The 15,250-nt window shown below is 38.0% G+C and overlaps 1 protein-coding gene across 2 annotated transcripts in view; it reads left to right on the top strand.

The window, feature by feature from the left end:
• Window positions 1-15,250, top strand: part of LOC143154278 (zwei Ig domain protein zig-8) — an 84,690-nt gene that overhangs the window by 53,591 nt on the left and 15,849 nt on the right. For both annotated transcript variants that reach the window (XM_076326237.1, XM_076326238.1), the window contains exon 4: window positions 2,729-2,948. In XM_076326237.1, coding sequence (XP_076182352.1) covers window positions 2,729-2,948 — 220 coding nt within the window. The remainder of the gene's footprint in view (window positions 1-2,728; window positions 2,949-15,250) is intronic.

The following is a 15,250-nucleotide window of genomic DNA, read 5'->3' on the forward strand; positions in this document are numbered from 1 at the left end:
GTATATACTTACATACCACTGAAACAAAATTTCTTTGCACGATAATCGAAAGAAGATCAACGACAAAACACATGATTTTTAATTCAGAAAAATAGTTTGGAAATTTTATTTAAAATACTTCTGAATAGTTTTTCTAAAAATAAAAATTACGACTCGAAGGAGATAGCTCGTGTTTTACCATAAAACCACCATCGAGCGATATCGTCGCTGTTCATCGAGATACCCAGTTGTTGCAAACCCGTTTGTAAATTCTTTAAATTCTTACGAGGTCCTTCGTCAATGACCCTCGAGCGAATGACTTACCATCGATAAATCTGGTACTTAACGGGACTTAGCCCGGTGATGTGCAGCGTTTATGATCTTTTTAGGGAAATTTACTCGAATCGGCCCGCAACATCGAAACCTCGACCAAACTCTGCACAAACTCGTCCAATAGGAGTGACTATACTTCGAAAGCGTTGCACTTTGCTGAATCCTGGTAGCGCTCGCCTCGGCGTAATATTAAGCTATTAATGTCGTTGCTGTTGCTATTACTGTTAACGACGGTGTCGACTAATTCGATTAATTCGTGCACGATTATCTTGAAAACGCATAACCGGGCCAAAGGTAACAGTTACCGTGGTGGATTACTTAAACGAGCACGTGCCAATCCATAACATGTTTACTATTCGTGACGATTGTCAATTAGGTTCCAACAATTGATACATTGAAATTGCGTTAATCGTATGTTTGAACAATGATACCGCGTTACTTTGAAAGTTTACGCTTATTTTCAAATAAGAGATCAAATAAGAGATCAAATAAGAGATTAAAAAATTGTTTGAGTTTGCTTCTCAGATAATTACACGTTTCTAGTTTCCTTTATTTTATAATATTTTATTGCGTTTTTATTACACTGTTTTTAATATTAGATCGATAACGATATTATATATATATATATATATATATATATATATATATATATATATATAATTTTTTTTTACCAATGTAGATTCATTTTCTTCTTCTAGTTTTTTAATTTCTTTCTTTTGTTCGTTCGATACTACATTTCGTAATGTATACAAATTTGACGCAATGAAAATTTGGTATCGTTACTATTAACGTGCGAAAACATGTCAACAGTATTTTCTAATTTTATATATATACAATTTTACAAATATTCTCGGTAAATGTCACTTTGATCGTGGAACGTTTAGTTATTTTATTCAGTGGTACGTTCAGAGAAACATTGATATCCCGTAATTGAGAATATTCAAAGAAGAATATAGAAAAGAATAGAATAGAGTATAGAAAATATAAGAAAAGAATAGAATAGAATATAGAAAATATAAGAAAAGAAGAGAATAGAATATAGAAAATATAAGAAAAGAAGAGAATAGAATATAGAAAATATAAGAAAAGAAGAGAATAGAATATAGAAAATATAAGAAAAGAAGAGAATAGAATATAGAAAATATAAGAAAAGAAAAAAATATTTAAAGAAAAAAGACGCTATTCCCTTGATCGACCAAATCGAAAATCTAATTTCTTCCTTTTACCAATAAATGCACAGTGTCTAAATACTGTCTTGAAAATAAGTAGAATAAATTCCTGACATTGTACACGAATTTACAAAATGCAATTACAGGTAACGATTATACTTACGTACATAAATTTTCTTGCATCTCGCATCTGGAAAAGTATAATAGTAACAACGGTCGCGATCGATAGCGATTGCACCGCTTCGTTGATAACTGTCCATACGCGCCAATCGGTGTTGACCGGATAATAGTGGGTTGGATATCTATGTGGAAGATGTACGATATCGTGTACACTTAATGGGAATCCTGGGAAACACTATCCAATTCCAGTTACGTGGATAAACTGCGAATTTCAGACTCCTGTTTATCCTATACCGATCGATTGTTCGATTCACCGTGAATTCGAGTATAACGAGCCAACGGAGTCTACGTTTTAGCCCAGTGTTCGATGTCGCATCAGAGTACTTCCATTACTTCCAATGGTTAATAAACGTAACTCAACGATACTTTCTTCAAAGAAATCTATAGTCAACTCGTATCGTCAGAGATCGAATGATTCCGAACAATGTTTCTCAAAGGTCTCCCAAAGATCTGTGAACGTCTTCTAATTAGTGAGAGTGAACGAAATCTGAAGAAAAAATGAAGAAATAATTTTTGAATTATTTTTTATAGTACTGGAATATTCTATAGAACATATTAATACACATCGATAGTTTTAAATATTCTCTTTAAATCGAGACATTCTGCTTCTGGATCTAACAAGAAACACAATTTTGGAGATACATTGAGAATTGATAAATATATCAAAAATTGTAATTTAATTAACTCGAAATTTTGCACACACTTGCGTCAACTTTGTTTCATACTTAACGTATTCGTCGCGCTTCCGATAAAACTAAACTTTTAATCCAAATAATTCTTCTCGAATACGTTGAATAAAAGTATAAAATTGTAACGAATGAAATTAAGTTCTAGCCAAGTCAAGTCCAAAATTTCTACGATAATGTATTTACATGTACGCTTTGTACCGATTAGACCTTGTTCCTCCCGAGTAAAATCAACACAGTGTTTTTCGTTTTGCTTTCGTCGACGCGATTGCACTTCCCCGCTTAATTTTCCCCATTGCTCAAAGTCACTCGGTTCGTGGATTTTCGACACTCACGGCACGAAAACGGCAACGGAAAATGATGCGAGCCATTTGTTGACAGGTGTCCTGGGTACGAAGACAGGATAATGGCGAGAAGGTAAACCTGCTGACGGTGGGCCAACAAACGTATATAGGTGATCCACGGTACACAGTGAAGTTCCAGTACCCAGACAACTGGCGTCTACAAATTAAACCGGTGAACAGTAGCGACGAGGGCCAGTACGAGTGCCAAGTCAGCACTCATCCGCCCAAACATATTCATGTGAATCTCCACATCAACGGTGAGTACCGCACCACTCCGAGCAACTTACTTTTTCCTCTGTATACGTATCGTAAAAGCTAAATGGCGTATCGCGTACACCCGAATGCAGAAAATCGCGAACGCGGTGAGAGACACACGCTCTCGTTTCATCCGTTGCGTCACGTTCGTTTCTCTACCTTTCCTTTTCGACACAATTGCCCTTTGAGTCGTCCGTTATCTCTTTTACGCTCGACGCGTACAGTGTCGCGTGTTATTATACTTCGAAAGCTAAAGATGACTCGTTTCGAATAGGGGACTGTGTCTAACTATTGGAGCAAAGGGAAGGAACTGTTTTACATTCGACACGACTTTTTAGTTATCAAGTATATCGCAATGTTACTTCTACTTATTAAGTACTTCGAAAGCTAAAGATTGCTCTTCTCAAATAGGTAACTCTAGCTAATTATTGGAGCAAAGGAAAGGAACCATTCTACACTTGACACGACTTTTTAGTTATAAAGTATATCACAATGGTACTTGTACTTATAAAGTACAATGTATCTTTGTTTTCATCTGTATGTTACTTTCTTTTTCGCATTATTAATTTTTACTTTACGAAATATGTAAATTATTATATATTTCGAAAGCTAAAGATCGCACTTTTGAAATAGGTAACTCTAGCTAATTATTGGAGCAAAGGAAAGGAACCATTCTACACTTGACACAACTTTTTAGTTATAAAGTATATCACAATGGTACTTGTACTTATAAAGTACAATGTATCTTTGTTTTCCTCCGTATACTATTTTTTTTTTTTACATTATTAATTTTTACTTTACGAAATATGTAAATTATTACATACTTCGAAAGCTAAAGATCGCTCTTTTCAAATAGGCGACTATGTCTAATTATTGGAGTAAAGGAAAGAAATGGTTCTACATTCGACACGACTTTTTAGTTATAAAGTATATCACAATGGTACTTGTACTTATAAAGTACAATGTACCTTTGTTTTCATCTGTATATTATTTTCTTTTTCGCATTATTAATTTTTACTTTATAATGTATAATATATAAGTATATCACAATGTTACTTGTACTTATAAAGTACAATGTACCTTTGTTTTCCCCTGTACATTATTTTCTTTTTCACATTATTAATTTTTACTTCACGAAACATGTAACTCATTAACCAACCTAATTTAAGGGATCACCAAACGATCACACATCTGTTCTATATTTTTCGATGCAACGTTTCACAGAACAGAAGTCAAAATACACATTTTTTAAAGATGAAAGCTACTTCCAGATCATTTTATCGCGCGTCATTGAATTCCCATTTTTGTCTCTTTTTCGATTCAAGATCCCCACAACGCAAATCATTTTTCTTCAAATCGATACAGTCCGCGTATTTTTCACTTGAAACTCTATATAATCGAATTGATCGTACAAAACGAATAAAGAATTTCAAAATCTTACCATTGGTACGAAACGATTCGAAATTGTACTCGACGTATTCGTACATCTAACACCGATACCGTCGCGTGATATGTTTCACCTAATTGTGGATATTTGTTCGCAATTTCGTTGATCCCTTCCAGATTACGATATTTGAAATAACGGAGAATTCGCGGTGTATTCGTGGAGCCTGTCCGTGTTCTTGTACGCGTCCTAAATCCATTTCTCCCCCGTCGTAGTCTATCTCGCGCCATATTTGCCCGAAGTCACTCATTTATTCTGTCAACTTCGTTAACCGTGTTTGCAAGTCTGCTCACGCAACCATCGATGCGACTCAATTTATTTTCCTTCGCATATTAACGATCGTTCACCGTCGACGATTCTCCTCGAGGTTCCTCGTCGACAAAAACACTCGATTTCCATCCCACTTTCTACTTCGTTTTTTTTCTCTCTTTTCTTTTTTTTTTATTTTATTTTTTTTTCTGCGAGCGCCAGACGAGATGCACGGCGCGAGACCACGGTTAAAAAGGGGCTGGTTTCACCGTGCCCCGTAAATGATAACACGATGCGGGCTAAATTGAGGAGAAATAAACGGTCGTCTCGCAACAGAATTACCCTGGGAAAATGGGAATGTTGAGGGCGAAAGGAAACGGCGAGCACCAGGCAATTTTAGTAGTCGCGACGGGGCCACCGAAGGGATGCACTTGATCCTTCCAGCGTTTAAGGATGCAATCGTGGAAGTGATGCAACGATATAAATTTACACCAACGATACAGGACCGTCGCGAAGGTAACGAAACGTGTTACCTAACGATGAAAATGAAAGAATGAAAATTATGGCTCTATTGCGTTTCGATTATCGAAGTTAGAGAAGAGGAGAGTTGGACTATAAATTATACTTCAATATAGTCTTGTTGAAAATTCAAGTTTCTATCTTTTAAATATGTGTGTATACCGTTGCAAAATTTTCGTGGAAATTAATTATATCCTTCTTATGTAATATTACCAAGAGAATGTAAAGTAGAGGGATCGTTTTTAAGTGTACGTTCACTACTGTACTTTTATGTAACGTTTCGACTTTCAATGTAGCAAATTCAATAACACAATGTTGCAAAATTAATGAAACCTTCTTACTGAAGTTCGTTTGAACAGTTGTACAATCCAGATTAACATTGTTGAGATTTCAAAAAGGAGGAATAATCTCGATGCTGAATCAATTTCACAATTGATTTACTAATACTCGTAATTATAAATTCTTGGACGAATGAAATAAAAAGAGTGAAAAATCTCACGCAAACCGAAAAATTGATGTACACGATGTCTTCTTCAATTCAAGCATTTAGAACGATATTAATCGTATTCAAGTCTACTCGAGTGGAGCAATTAAAGATAACAATCTCGAAATGGGTGTGGTCAAGAGATCGTTGACCTACGGTGTAAAAACGCTGAGAAATAAAAAAAAGAGAGACTGGAGATACTCAGTGGCTACCGAAATATTTTCTACGATAACGAAGTCGTTTACGTTAGGCGACTCAGCCAAAATTAACGCGAATCGCGTTGGTTAAGGCAACAAAATTACAATACGGAAGCACCGTACCGTTTCCTTTGTTATTTATTCGCGACGAATGATGTAGCATCTCACGGGACCAGCTACGAGTAATTCAAACGATTAAAGTTACCGAAGGTACTACACAGATAGCAGTGTTGAGAGAATTGAATTTTCCCGCTGGTACCTGCAGCGGAATCCTAAACTCCAGCAGTCGATACCTAGAATCTCCTGCGAGCATCTTCGGTCGAACCACCTATTCACTGACTCCTGAATCGAATTAATCATCTTATTACCAGCTTCCGAATCAAACCGACCATTGACGCGTTAGCACTCGAAAGAAATCAATCGGTGAATTGAAATTTTTCACGCGAGTATCAAAACGATCGAGGAATTTCGCTATCAACGAAATTCTTCTTCCAACGAACATAATTTTGAGAACTTTGAATCTTTGAGAACATATATTTAGTTTCAAAAATGATGTACAATGAATGCTAAGGTTGGAATCTATTCTTGAGCCAAGTTCAATTGAAATTTTACATATTGAATAATATTTGCGTCGATATTGTTTTTTTATTGCGAATTCTTGCCAGATCAACGATAGAAAGAATTTTATTGGATGTCGTTTTCTGAAAAAGTGCTGAAATTTGAAAATACTACAAGTTTCTCGATGCAAATTGCGGAGAGGAAATTATGACTTTCACTGGGAGTGTCGCTGTATTGTCAAAGTGAAAAATTCTGTTAAATTCCAATTTCTTGAGAAGTGTCAAGAACTTGGACTCTTAGCAAGTTCTAAAGTTACTAAATTTCTAAAGTTACTATGCGTATTTTAAGTAATTATTCTAAAAATACACATTGACTCCAAACTTGAGTACAAACTGCAACTGCAACTGCACTTTTAGAAACCTGTAAAGTATACGTCCAACACTACCAGAAAATACTTTCAACGTGTACAAAATACTTGTAAAAATTTTCGAGCACTACATCGCGATACAAAACACATTCGTAAGATTTGTCAGTTCATTTGACTGTCGTATGAATTTATTTCCAACCAATAGGGAAGCTCTTCTGGAAATTTCGAAAGAGAAGAAATAGCATTCGTTTCACCACGAACGAAACCTGCAAATTCCTCGATCGCTATATTGTCAAATTGAAAAATTTCAATTTCTTGAAAAGTGTCAAGAACTTGGACTGTTAGCAAATTCTAAAGTTACTAAACTCCTAAAGCTACTATGCGTATCTTAAGTAATTATTCAAAAAATACACGTTAACTCGAAACTTGAGTACAAAATAACTGCAACTGCACTTTTAGAAACCTGTACCAGAAAATACCGGAAAGTACCAGGAAATACTTTTAACGGGTAAAAAATACTTGTTAAAATTTTCGAGCAAATACAAAACACATCCGTAAGATTCGTCAGTTCACTTGACTCTCTCGCGAATGTATCTCCAACCAATAGGAAAGCTCTTCTGGAAATTTCGAAAGAAAAGAAATAGCATTCGTTTCACCACGAACGAAACATGCAAGTTCTTCGATCACTATATTGTCAAGTTGAAAAATTCCATGAAATTCCAATTTCTTGAGACGTGTCAAGAACTTTGACTTTTAGCAAATTCTAAAGTTACTATGTGTATCTTAAGTAATTATTCAAAAAATACACGTTAACTCCAAACTTGAGTACAAAGTAACTGCAACTGCACTTTTAGAAACCTGTACCAGAAAATACCGGAAAGTACCAGGAAATACTTTTAACGGGTAAAAAATACTTGTTAAAATTTTCGAGCAAATACAAAACGCATCCGTAAGATTCGTCAGTTCACTTGACTCTCTCGCGAATGTATCTCCAACCGATAGAAAAGCTCTTCTGGAAATCTCGAAAGAAAAGAAATCGCGTTCGTTTCACCGCGAACGAAACACGCGAGCCACCGCCTCGATGCAAATTACGAAGAAACGCGAAAAACGTCGCCGGCTCCCGAGGTTAAGATTTTCTCCCGATGACGTCGAGGGAATCGTTTAAATTGGACAACGAAGGGAACGGGTACCGTGGGCGTGGACGAAGCCAAGCGTTGCGACGCCAGAACTGAGAAACAGAGAGAAACGGGAAAGAAGCACTCAGGTATTCAGCGTGAGATCGAGGAAATTGGCTACGTTCCTGGTACTTTTGTGAACTACGGTGACACGAGGCTCGCATTGGGAATCCGTCCGGGTGTACCGGCGAAATGAACCCACCGCGACAGAAACGCAAAAGAGTGGAGAGAAGTTGATTTCGGCTGATTTAACATCGACGGTACGAGTCGATGCAATTGGATGTGTACGCGTTTGCATCGGCGAAACGCTCATGTTCTTCGAGAAAACGACACGTCTTGTGCAGGAAATGTTGTTCAAGAGAACGACCTATCCGTAAGGGTGGTGTTGTTTTTAAAAATACGATGAACGTATCTACGAAGGTGATATTGTTCGAGGGAGGGACTCCGAAACGCGAAGAAACGGGTAAATTTTGCGAATTTTTTTCCAAGTTGTTACCGAATGAAAAATGTAGTCTTTTTCGGAGATTGTAAATACAACTTTCAGTTTCGTTTTAGAATTTTTCTAAAGTTAAAATCGTACAAAATGGCGAAGTTATTCGCTGTTCCTGGAACCCCTTCTGGTGAAACGTTGTTCGTTGGACGATGCAGTTGACAAGAACTGGGAAGTTTGAAATAAAAAAATATTGTCGATTCGTATACTAGAGACTATTATCTAAAATGTTGCGTAAGGTTTGTCGAAAATTTTAATAATTGTAGAAATGGTCGAAGTTTGAAGAAGAAACGATCATTTTTATCCAAACGAAACGTCTTTGAACGTTTCTAAAAGATTAAGTAACTAATATATTTAAAAAATCTTAAGCTACATTGGAGAATACTCTATGCAGAATATCTCTGTAAAATTTGAAGTAAATCGGATGTGTAGTTCCAGGTTGGAAAATATAGTACCGGAGTCATTGATTTCTGGAACTCTTCGTCCAGAGAATAACACACAGATCTTTTAATTAAAAAAAAACCTATCAGTTCACAGCCACGACTGTGTCCAAATATTTGAACATTACATCGTGAAATGAAATTTCGAAAATTACAAAATCCTCGGGATTTATTCTTCCTTCGATTATTGAACTATCGATCGTTCGTTAAAATATTCGTAACTCTTCGCGCGTTGATAGAAGCAATCGCGAATTTTTCTCGACAATTTTTCACCTCTCGTTCTTTTATTTTATTTCTTTCCTTTGGTAATATTTCCATCGCGTACGCGCGACACTGTTTTAATTGTAATATATCGATCCACAGGTTAAATAAATTCCTTTGACGAATAACTGTTCACCGATGGTCGCAACACCGTGTGTCCACGGTCCGTGCGGATTTCGCTGGTGAAAATATTTTCCTCTCGGCGACTGTAAGCTACCTCAAAGAATGTTCACAAAGGACGCGTTTCACGGTTAGCTCTTCCCGCGACGGATTCCGAACACACGCATTCGAACTGTCCGAAAGAGAACGACCGTCGAATGGTCAGCGGAGAGTAAAATACCTTGCTCGAGCAGTTCGCGCAGGACCGAGCCGATGATTTCGACGTACATCAAAGCGAACAGCGAAGAGCACTCGTCTTCGAACCGAGCTTTTCATCGTTAATGCACAGACCGAACGGACCAGAGAACCGAACACGATCCACCGATAGGAAAATAAACGACGTCGTTCGTTCTACACGGTGGATCATAATTGTCGAATTGTCCAAACCTCACCCCTACCATTCGTCGAGGAAAATCGTCTCCTACTTGGTTGAAACGTTCGATTACCCGCGATGGAAATACTCGAGACCTTCGCGCCGAACTAGGTAGCGTGTTCTTCGGAGTGCTTTCGCGAGAGAAGTTACACAATCGTGTTTACGGTAATACGGAACTTTGGGAGGGAGTGAACGATGCGCTTGGCTCGCTACGCCTTAATCGATATTAGGAGATGTCGTTGAAATTAACGAATATCGAGAAATATTTCAGTCGAGTTCGAGTAGAGTTCCGTGTATCGAGAAATATTTTGATTGAGTTCGAGTAGAGTTCCGAGTATCGAGAAATATTCCGATAGAGCTCCAGGAGAGTTCTATGTATCGAGAAATATTCCGATAGAGCTCCACGAGAGTTCCAAATGTGGAGAAATATTTCGATAAAATTCCAGGAGAGTTCCAAATATCGAGAATATTTCAATAGAACTCCAGTAGAATTCCAAATATCGAGAAATATTTCGATAGAGCTCCAATAGAATTCTAAATATCGAGAGATATTCCGATAGAGCTCCAGGAGAGTTCCAAATATAGAGAAATATTCCGATAGAGCTCTAGAGGAGTTCCAAATGTCGATAAATATTCCGAAAGAGTCCCAAGCGAGTTCCAAGAATTCTAGATATTCTTACTTACTAACCATTTTCACTTAGAGAATAAAGAATAAAAATACAGAAATATATGAAAGAGCCAAATGTCCAAACTGAAAGTAAGATGTCAAGAGTAAGATGTAATCGACAATTTTCAAACGAACGATTGTAAAAAACAGTAATCAACAATTTTCAAACGAACAATTTTTGAACACATAGAAAATACATTGCTTGAAAACGAATTCGAGGAATTTCACTTTTAGTTAAAAATGATCAACCGTTACGAGACACATCGCGAACTTGTCGAAGATTTTCTGAGAACAGTTCCGTGCAGAATGATAGCAGCCCGAGTTATCGAAGCACAATAGCAGCCAAAGCTTGAAAAAAAGATGAAATAAAACGTAAGTTTGTATAAACCTGCACCCTGCAGGAACCTTGAGGAAACATCCGTCTGAATTGCATCGAGGACGGTGTTACTCTTAGCGAGCGGTGCGATAACTGCACTCTCGGTGTTCCCGGGTACACGGTTAACACCACGGTTAGAAAATATCGGCAAGCTGACACGCCGATAGATAAAATAATAGAAAAGTATCGGGAAGGGAACGGTGAGCGAAGTTACGGTGTGAAATGGAAGCGAAACGGTGAAGAAGAAACGAACGAAAAACGAGAAACAGACTCGGGAGCATTCCGTTGGCAATCGGATAAATTGGGTTCGTTCGGTGGGTTTTTGCGGGCTGGGATCGCTTAGGAGGATAATTGAAGGTGAAGTGGCATAGTCTGAATGGATGGAAGAGCAGAGTGGCGGCCGTTCGAGAAGAAGACCCCTAGAAAAGCGGAAGACTTCATTTTGCTGGCTCGTGAAAGGCGGTGGAATCGAGATACGTGTACGTTGAGCCGTTCCCTGGAACAAAAGGTTCAGCTGGAGGGGGCAACGGAGGGGAAAGATAGAGAGATAGAGAGATATAGAGAGGTCGGGGAAGGAAAAGGGGGAGGGTGGGGCAAAAGTGGTACTTAGAGGTAGACAGGAAAATGGACAGCGTGCTCGGAAAATGTAAAACTACGGGAGGAACTTCATAAATGAAAAAAAAAAGGAAGGAGCGAGGTAAGAAGCTCGGAGGTAATAAAGCTGGAGGAGGAGAACCACCGAAGGAGGTCCCTCCTTGTTGATGTAACTTACGAAAATAAAGACGCGAAATATGACGAGAGGACGAAATATAGCGCGCAAACAACGCGGGGATACCTACGCCCTCCAGAGGGAGAAAACAATTTCTGGAACGAATGAAATCGCGTTTACGTTCATTTGCCCCTCGCTGGAGGATCGTTCCTTCTCGGTTGACGAGTTCTATCCACTTAACGCGGGAACTGTATTCTTTGTTCGCGTTTAACGTACACCGTCTACTTCTACGGAGAACTTAGCAATGTTTCGGGATACCACGAGTGCGAGCGAGTGTCGGGTACGTCCTTCAACTTGTCACCGATTCTAATTTTCGGTTCGTAAAGGAAACTTTTCGGTCGCTTCTGGAAGGTATCGTCATTGTGTTCTTGTATTCGAAGTGTTAAAGTGTCTCAGTTAGATGGTGTACAAAATACTATTGAAATAAAAAAATGTCGATTCGTATACTAGAGACTATTTTTTTCGAAAATTTTAATAATTGTAGAAATGGTCGAAGTTCGAAGAAGAAACAATCATTTTTATCATTTTTATCGGTTAGATGGTGTACAAAATACTATTACGCGGATAACGTGTTCCATTTTCCACCATTATCGATTGCAGCGCCATTTTGGTATACTCTTTTTCAGAGGCTTAACGAATGGTCGGAAGAAATTACTATATTACGGTCTTATCGCGGAATATCGAAGCAACGTGGCACTTTTAACGAGGACTCTGTAGTTATTGATTTTGGATCACCTTGAATATAATAATAACCTTAAATATGGTTTAGTTAGATTATCGAGCAAGTCCAGTATGGTCGTTTATTAGGAAATTATCCGCTCGAGATGTTTTTAGCCACTTGGGTAAAATTTGACGAGGACATGGTTCGAGTATAATACTCTTCTCAAATGTATGGACAGAATATAATAATTTTCTCAAAATTACGAACGAATATTCACGTAGAATATACATAAAACACCGTGAGACAGTGTCTAGGGAGTAATCATCAGAGTTGTACGTGAAATACGAAACGTTTGTAAAGATTTCGATAAAATTAATTACGTTAATTAACCGAGTCGAAAACTGGTGCACCAGAGTCCCAAAGAAGCCCCTACTTACAGGTATACACACTTTATTGCAAGAGTCTGGTATAAAATAGATATATATTTCAATATTTTTCGGTTAATCCTCGGTTTACCAAGGAAATTGACATAGATTCACAACTTTAACCGCAAAATTGTCAAGCTTGCGGATTCACGAGATAAGAATCGAGTGGCTTTCTTCATCCCGGTCCACTACCGACCGCTTTTCCGATAGAGGATTACGTTCTAATCTCGTACTACCATCCAGATAAGTCCGTAGAAATGATTTAGTAACCTAACGATGGTACACCCGTGGTAAATTTGCAGAGATAATTATCTATCTAATAACATTATCCCAATTAGCAATGCTGGTGAGCATCGATTGTCAAAATCAGCTGCAATCTTACATTTAAGTTAGTTCTGGAATCTGTTCGTAGGCAAACAATTTTAGATCTTAATCCTTATAAACATCCACAATCTCAAGCTTGATGTTTGTGCTAACGATAAGTCCGATAGTACTGTTTCTAAATGCTACTCAGCGTAATTATTTACAATATTACATTTGGTATTTGCGTTGGGTCTAGAATATGTCTGGTGGCAACATTTCTGTACGTTAATCGTTATAAACATCCATAATCTCATCCTTGATACTTGGGTTAGGTCCAGAAGCATCGTTTCTAGACGCTACTCAACAAAATCATTTACAATATTACATCTGACACCTGAATTAGCTCTAGAATACGTCTACTTGCGATATTTCTAAACATTAGTTGTTAAATTGTCCACCATCTCGCGTTTGATGTGCAGGTTACGTCTGGTAGCAACGTTTTTGGACGGTAGTCACCAAAACCATCCCTGTTCTCACGTTCAGTGTCCAACTTTGTCATTTTTCTCGACCGAGTTGTTGTCTGGCCTAGTTTCTAGGTTCGTAAACAACGAGTAGGAATGGCGATGAAGTTCTCGCGTAACTTGGCGTACACCTTGTAGAAATAAATTAATTCCACTGAAACCTATCGCAGCCACAATGGACAACGAAATGTTAACGCGTGTACGCATCACAATTGCAAAGAAAAAAAATAACTGGATACACATCGTTACTTTGTTTTTCTTGCACAGTACATTTAAATTGCGTAACGGTTACACGAACAATAAAACAGCGTGCACTCGCATAAAAGCTGTAAATTTGCAACTTGAGACTTTCCAATGTTTCCACTCAACTAATGGTAGGATCTGACCTCCAATGAAAATACCACACTCTGTTTTATTAATATTCGCAGAAATTGCTCGGAACATTGGACCAGCTTCTAAAAGTAATTGCGAGCACGTCATTGTACATGATTTATATGCACGGTTAAGCAAAAAAAAATTATTGTACGACATACGCGTACGATCGGCCACAAAGCAGTTTATAAATTTACAACATTATGGGAACTAAGAAACGTGTCGTGACTTCGATGCGTGATCAGGTGTGGACTGAATTAACAAATATCTTGACAATGTTGTGATGCAAATATACATGGTAGAAAGATTCTCAGTATAGAAATGAATCGAAAACGTAGAATACAATTTTAACTCAACTAAAATTCGATTTTCGTGAATCTAGCTATACCTGTCGCATTTGTGTACAATAATTATAAATTGATAATGTATAATCAAAAACACTATTATCTCCTAACGAACTCTGAACGCTTTGTTCGTAAATTGAAGAATTCCTCACCTGGTTAAACCGATGTAAAGCAATCTCTAACAATTGTACAGCATCTAGAATTTTGTAAATTGTATCAAGTTGTTCTCATTGTTTTCGATAAATGGAATTTATCGGTCACAACGTGTTTAAATTTCCTTTTCACTTCGCGTCTATACACGAACTCGTATCAATAGTCGACACCGAACCTCTTCGAAAAGAAGTGCATAAATAACGTTTATTTATCGCTGTTCTTTCGTACGAAGCAAGAGTTTTCGTGCAATACGTTACTCCGCGATCGATAAACACACGGTACACACCCTGATACCAGGAACCATGGAAAATCCGTGAAGAAACAGCGAGAGGTGTCCCAGAGAGCAAGAATTACGACAGAAGGGAACCGACAGATCCAGGACAGAATCGATAAGCATTGTACCGGCCATGAATCAGTGTCGTCGTGTCTAGACCGCCTGTGGGATTTGAGAAAAGGTCTTGCAGGATAATCTCGGTGAAACCGCAACGGGACATTGTCGTCAACGACCAACATGTGCGGAAAGAAACGATCAAAAATGGACGTTTCTTCCTGTAAACGTCACAGCGTGAGAAGAAAAAAAAAAAAAGATACGAAACGCGTAAAACGGACACCGAGAGCACCTACCGGGTAAAAGATCGCTATTTAATCCTGGAAAAGACGCGTTTCCAACGAGATAAAGTCATAGAGACTTTGGTACGTCTCTGTCCTCCAGGACCGCTACTTGTCGCCTGTCTTCTCGACTACCTTTTTCTTCTTTGAATTTTCCCACGTTCTTTATGCCCGGTTGCGAGATATCCACGTAGGTGAACTCACGAAGTGTCTACCTGAGAGTGATATATTCCGTAGACGTCCAAATTGGGGGTGAAATATCGTTTTGGGTCAGGTAGAGGGAATCACGGAACTTCCGCATCGAGGAAATTTCACTACGAGAAAATTCTAACCACCGTTTTCGTTCCAATAGATGTTTCACGAGAGGGTGTTTACGAGAGAGTTTAGG

Source organism: Ptiloglossa arizonensis, chromosome 14 (assembly GCF_051014685.1).
Source record: "Ptiloglossa arizonensis isolate GNS036 chromosome 14, iyPtiAriz1_principal, whole genome shotgun sequence".
Taxonomy (NCBI): Eukaryota; Metazoa; Arthropoda; class Insecta; order Hymenoptera; family Colletidae; genus Ptiloglossa; species Ptiloglossa arizonensis.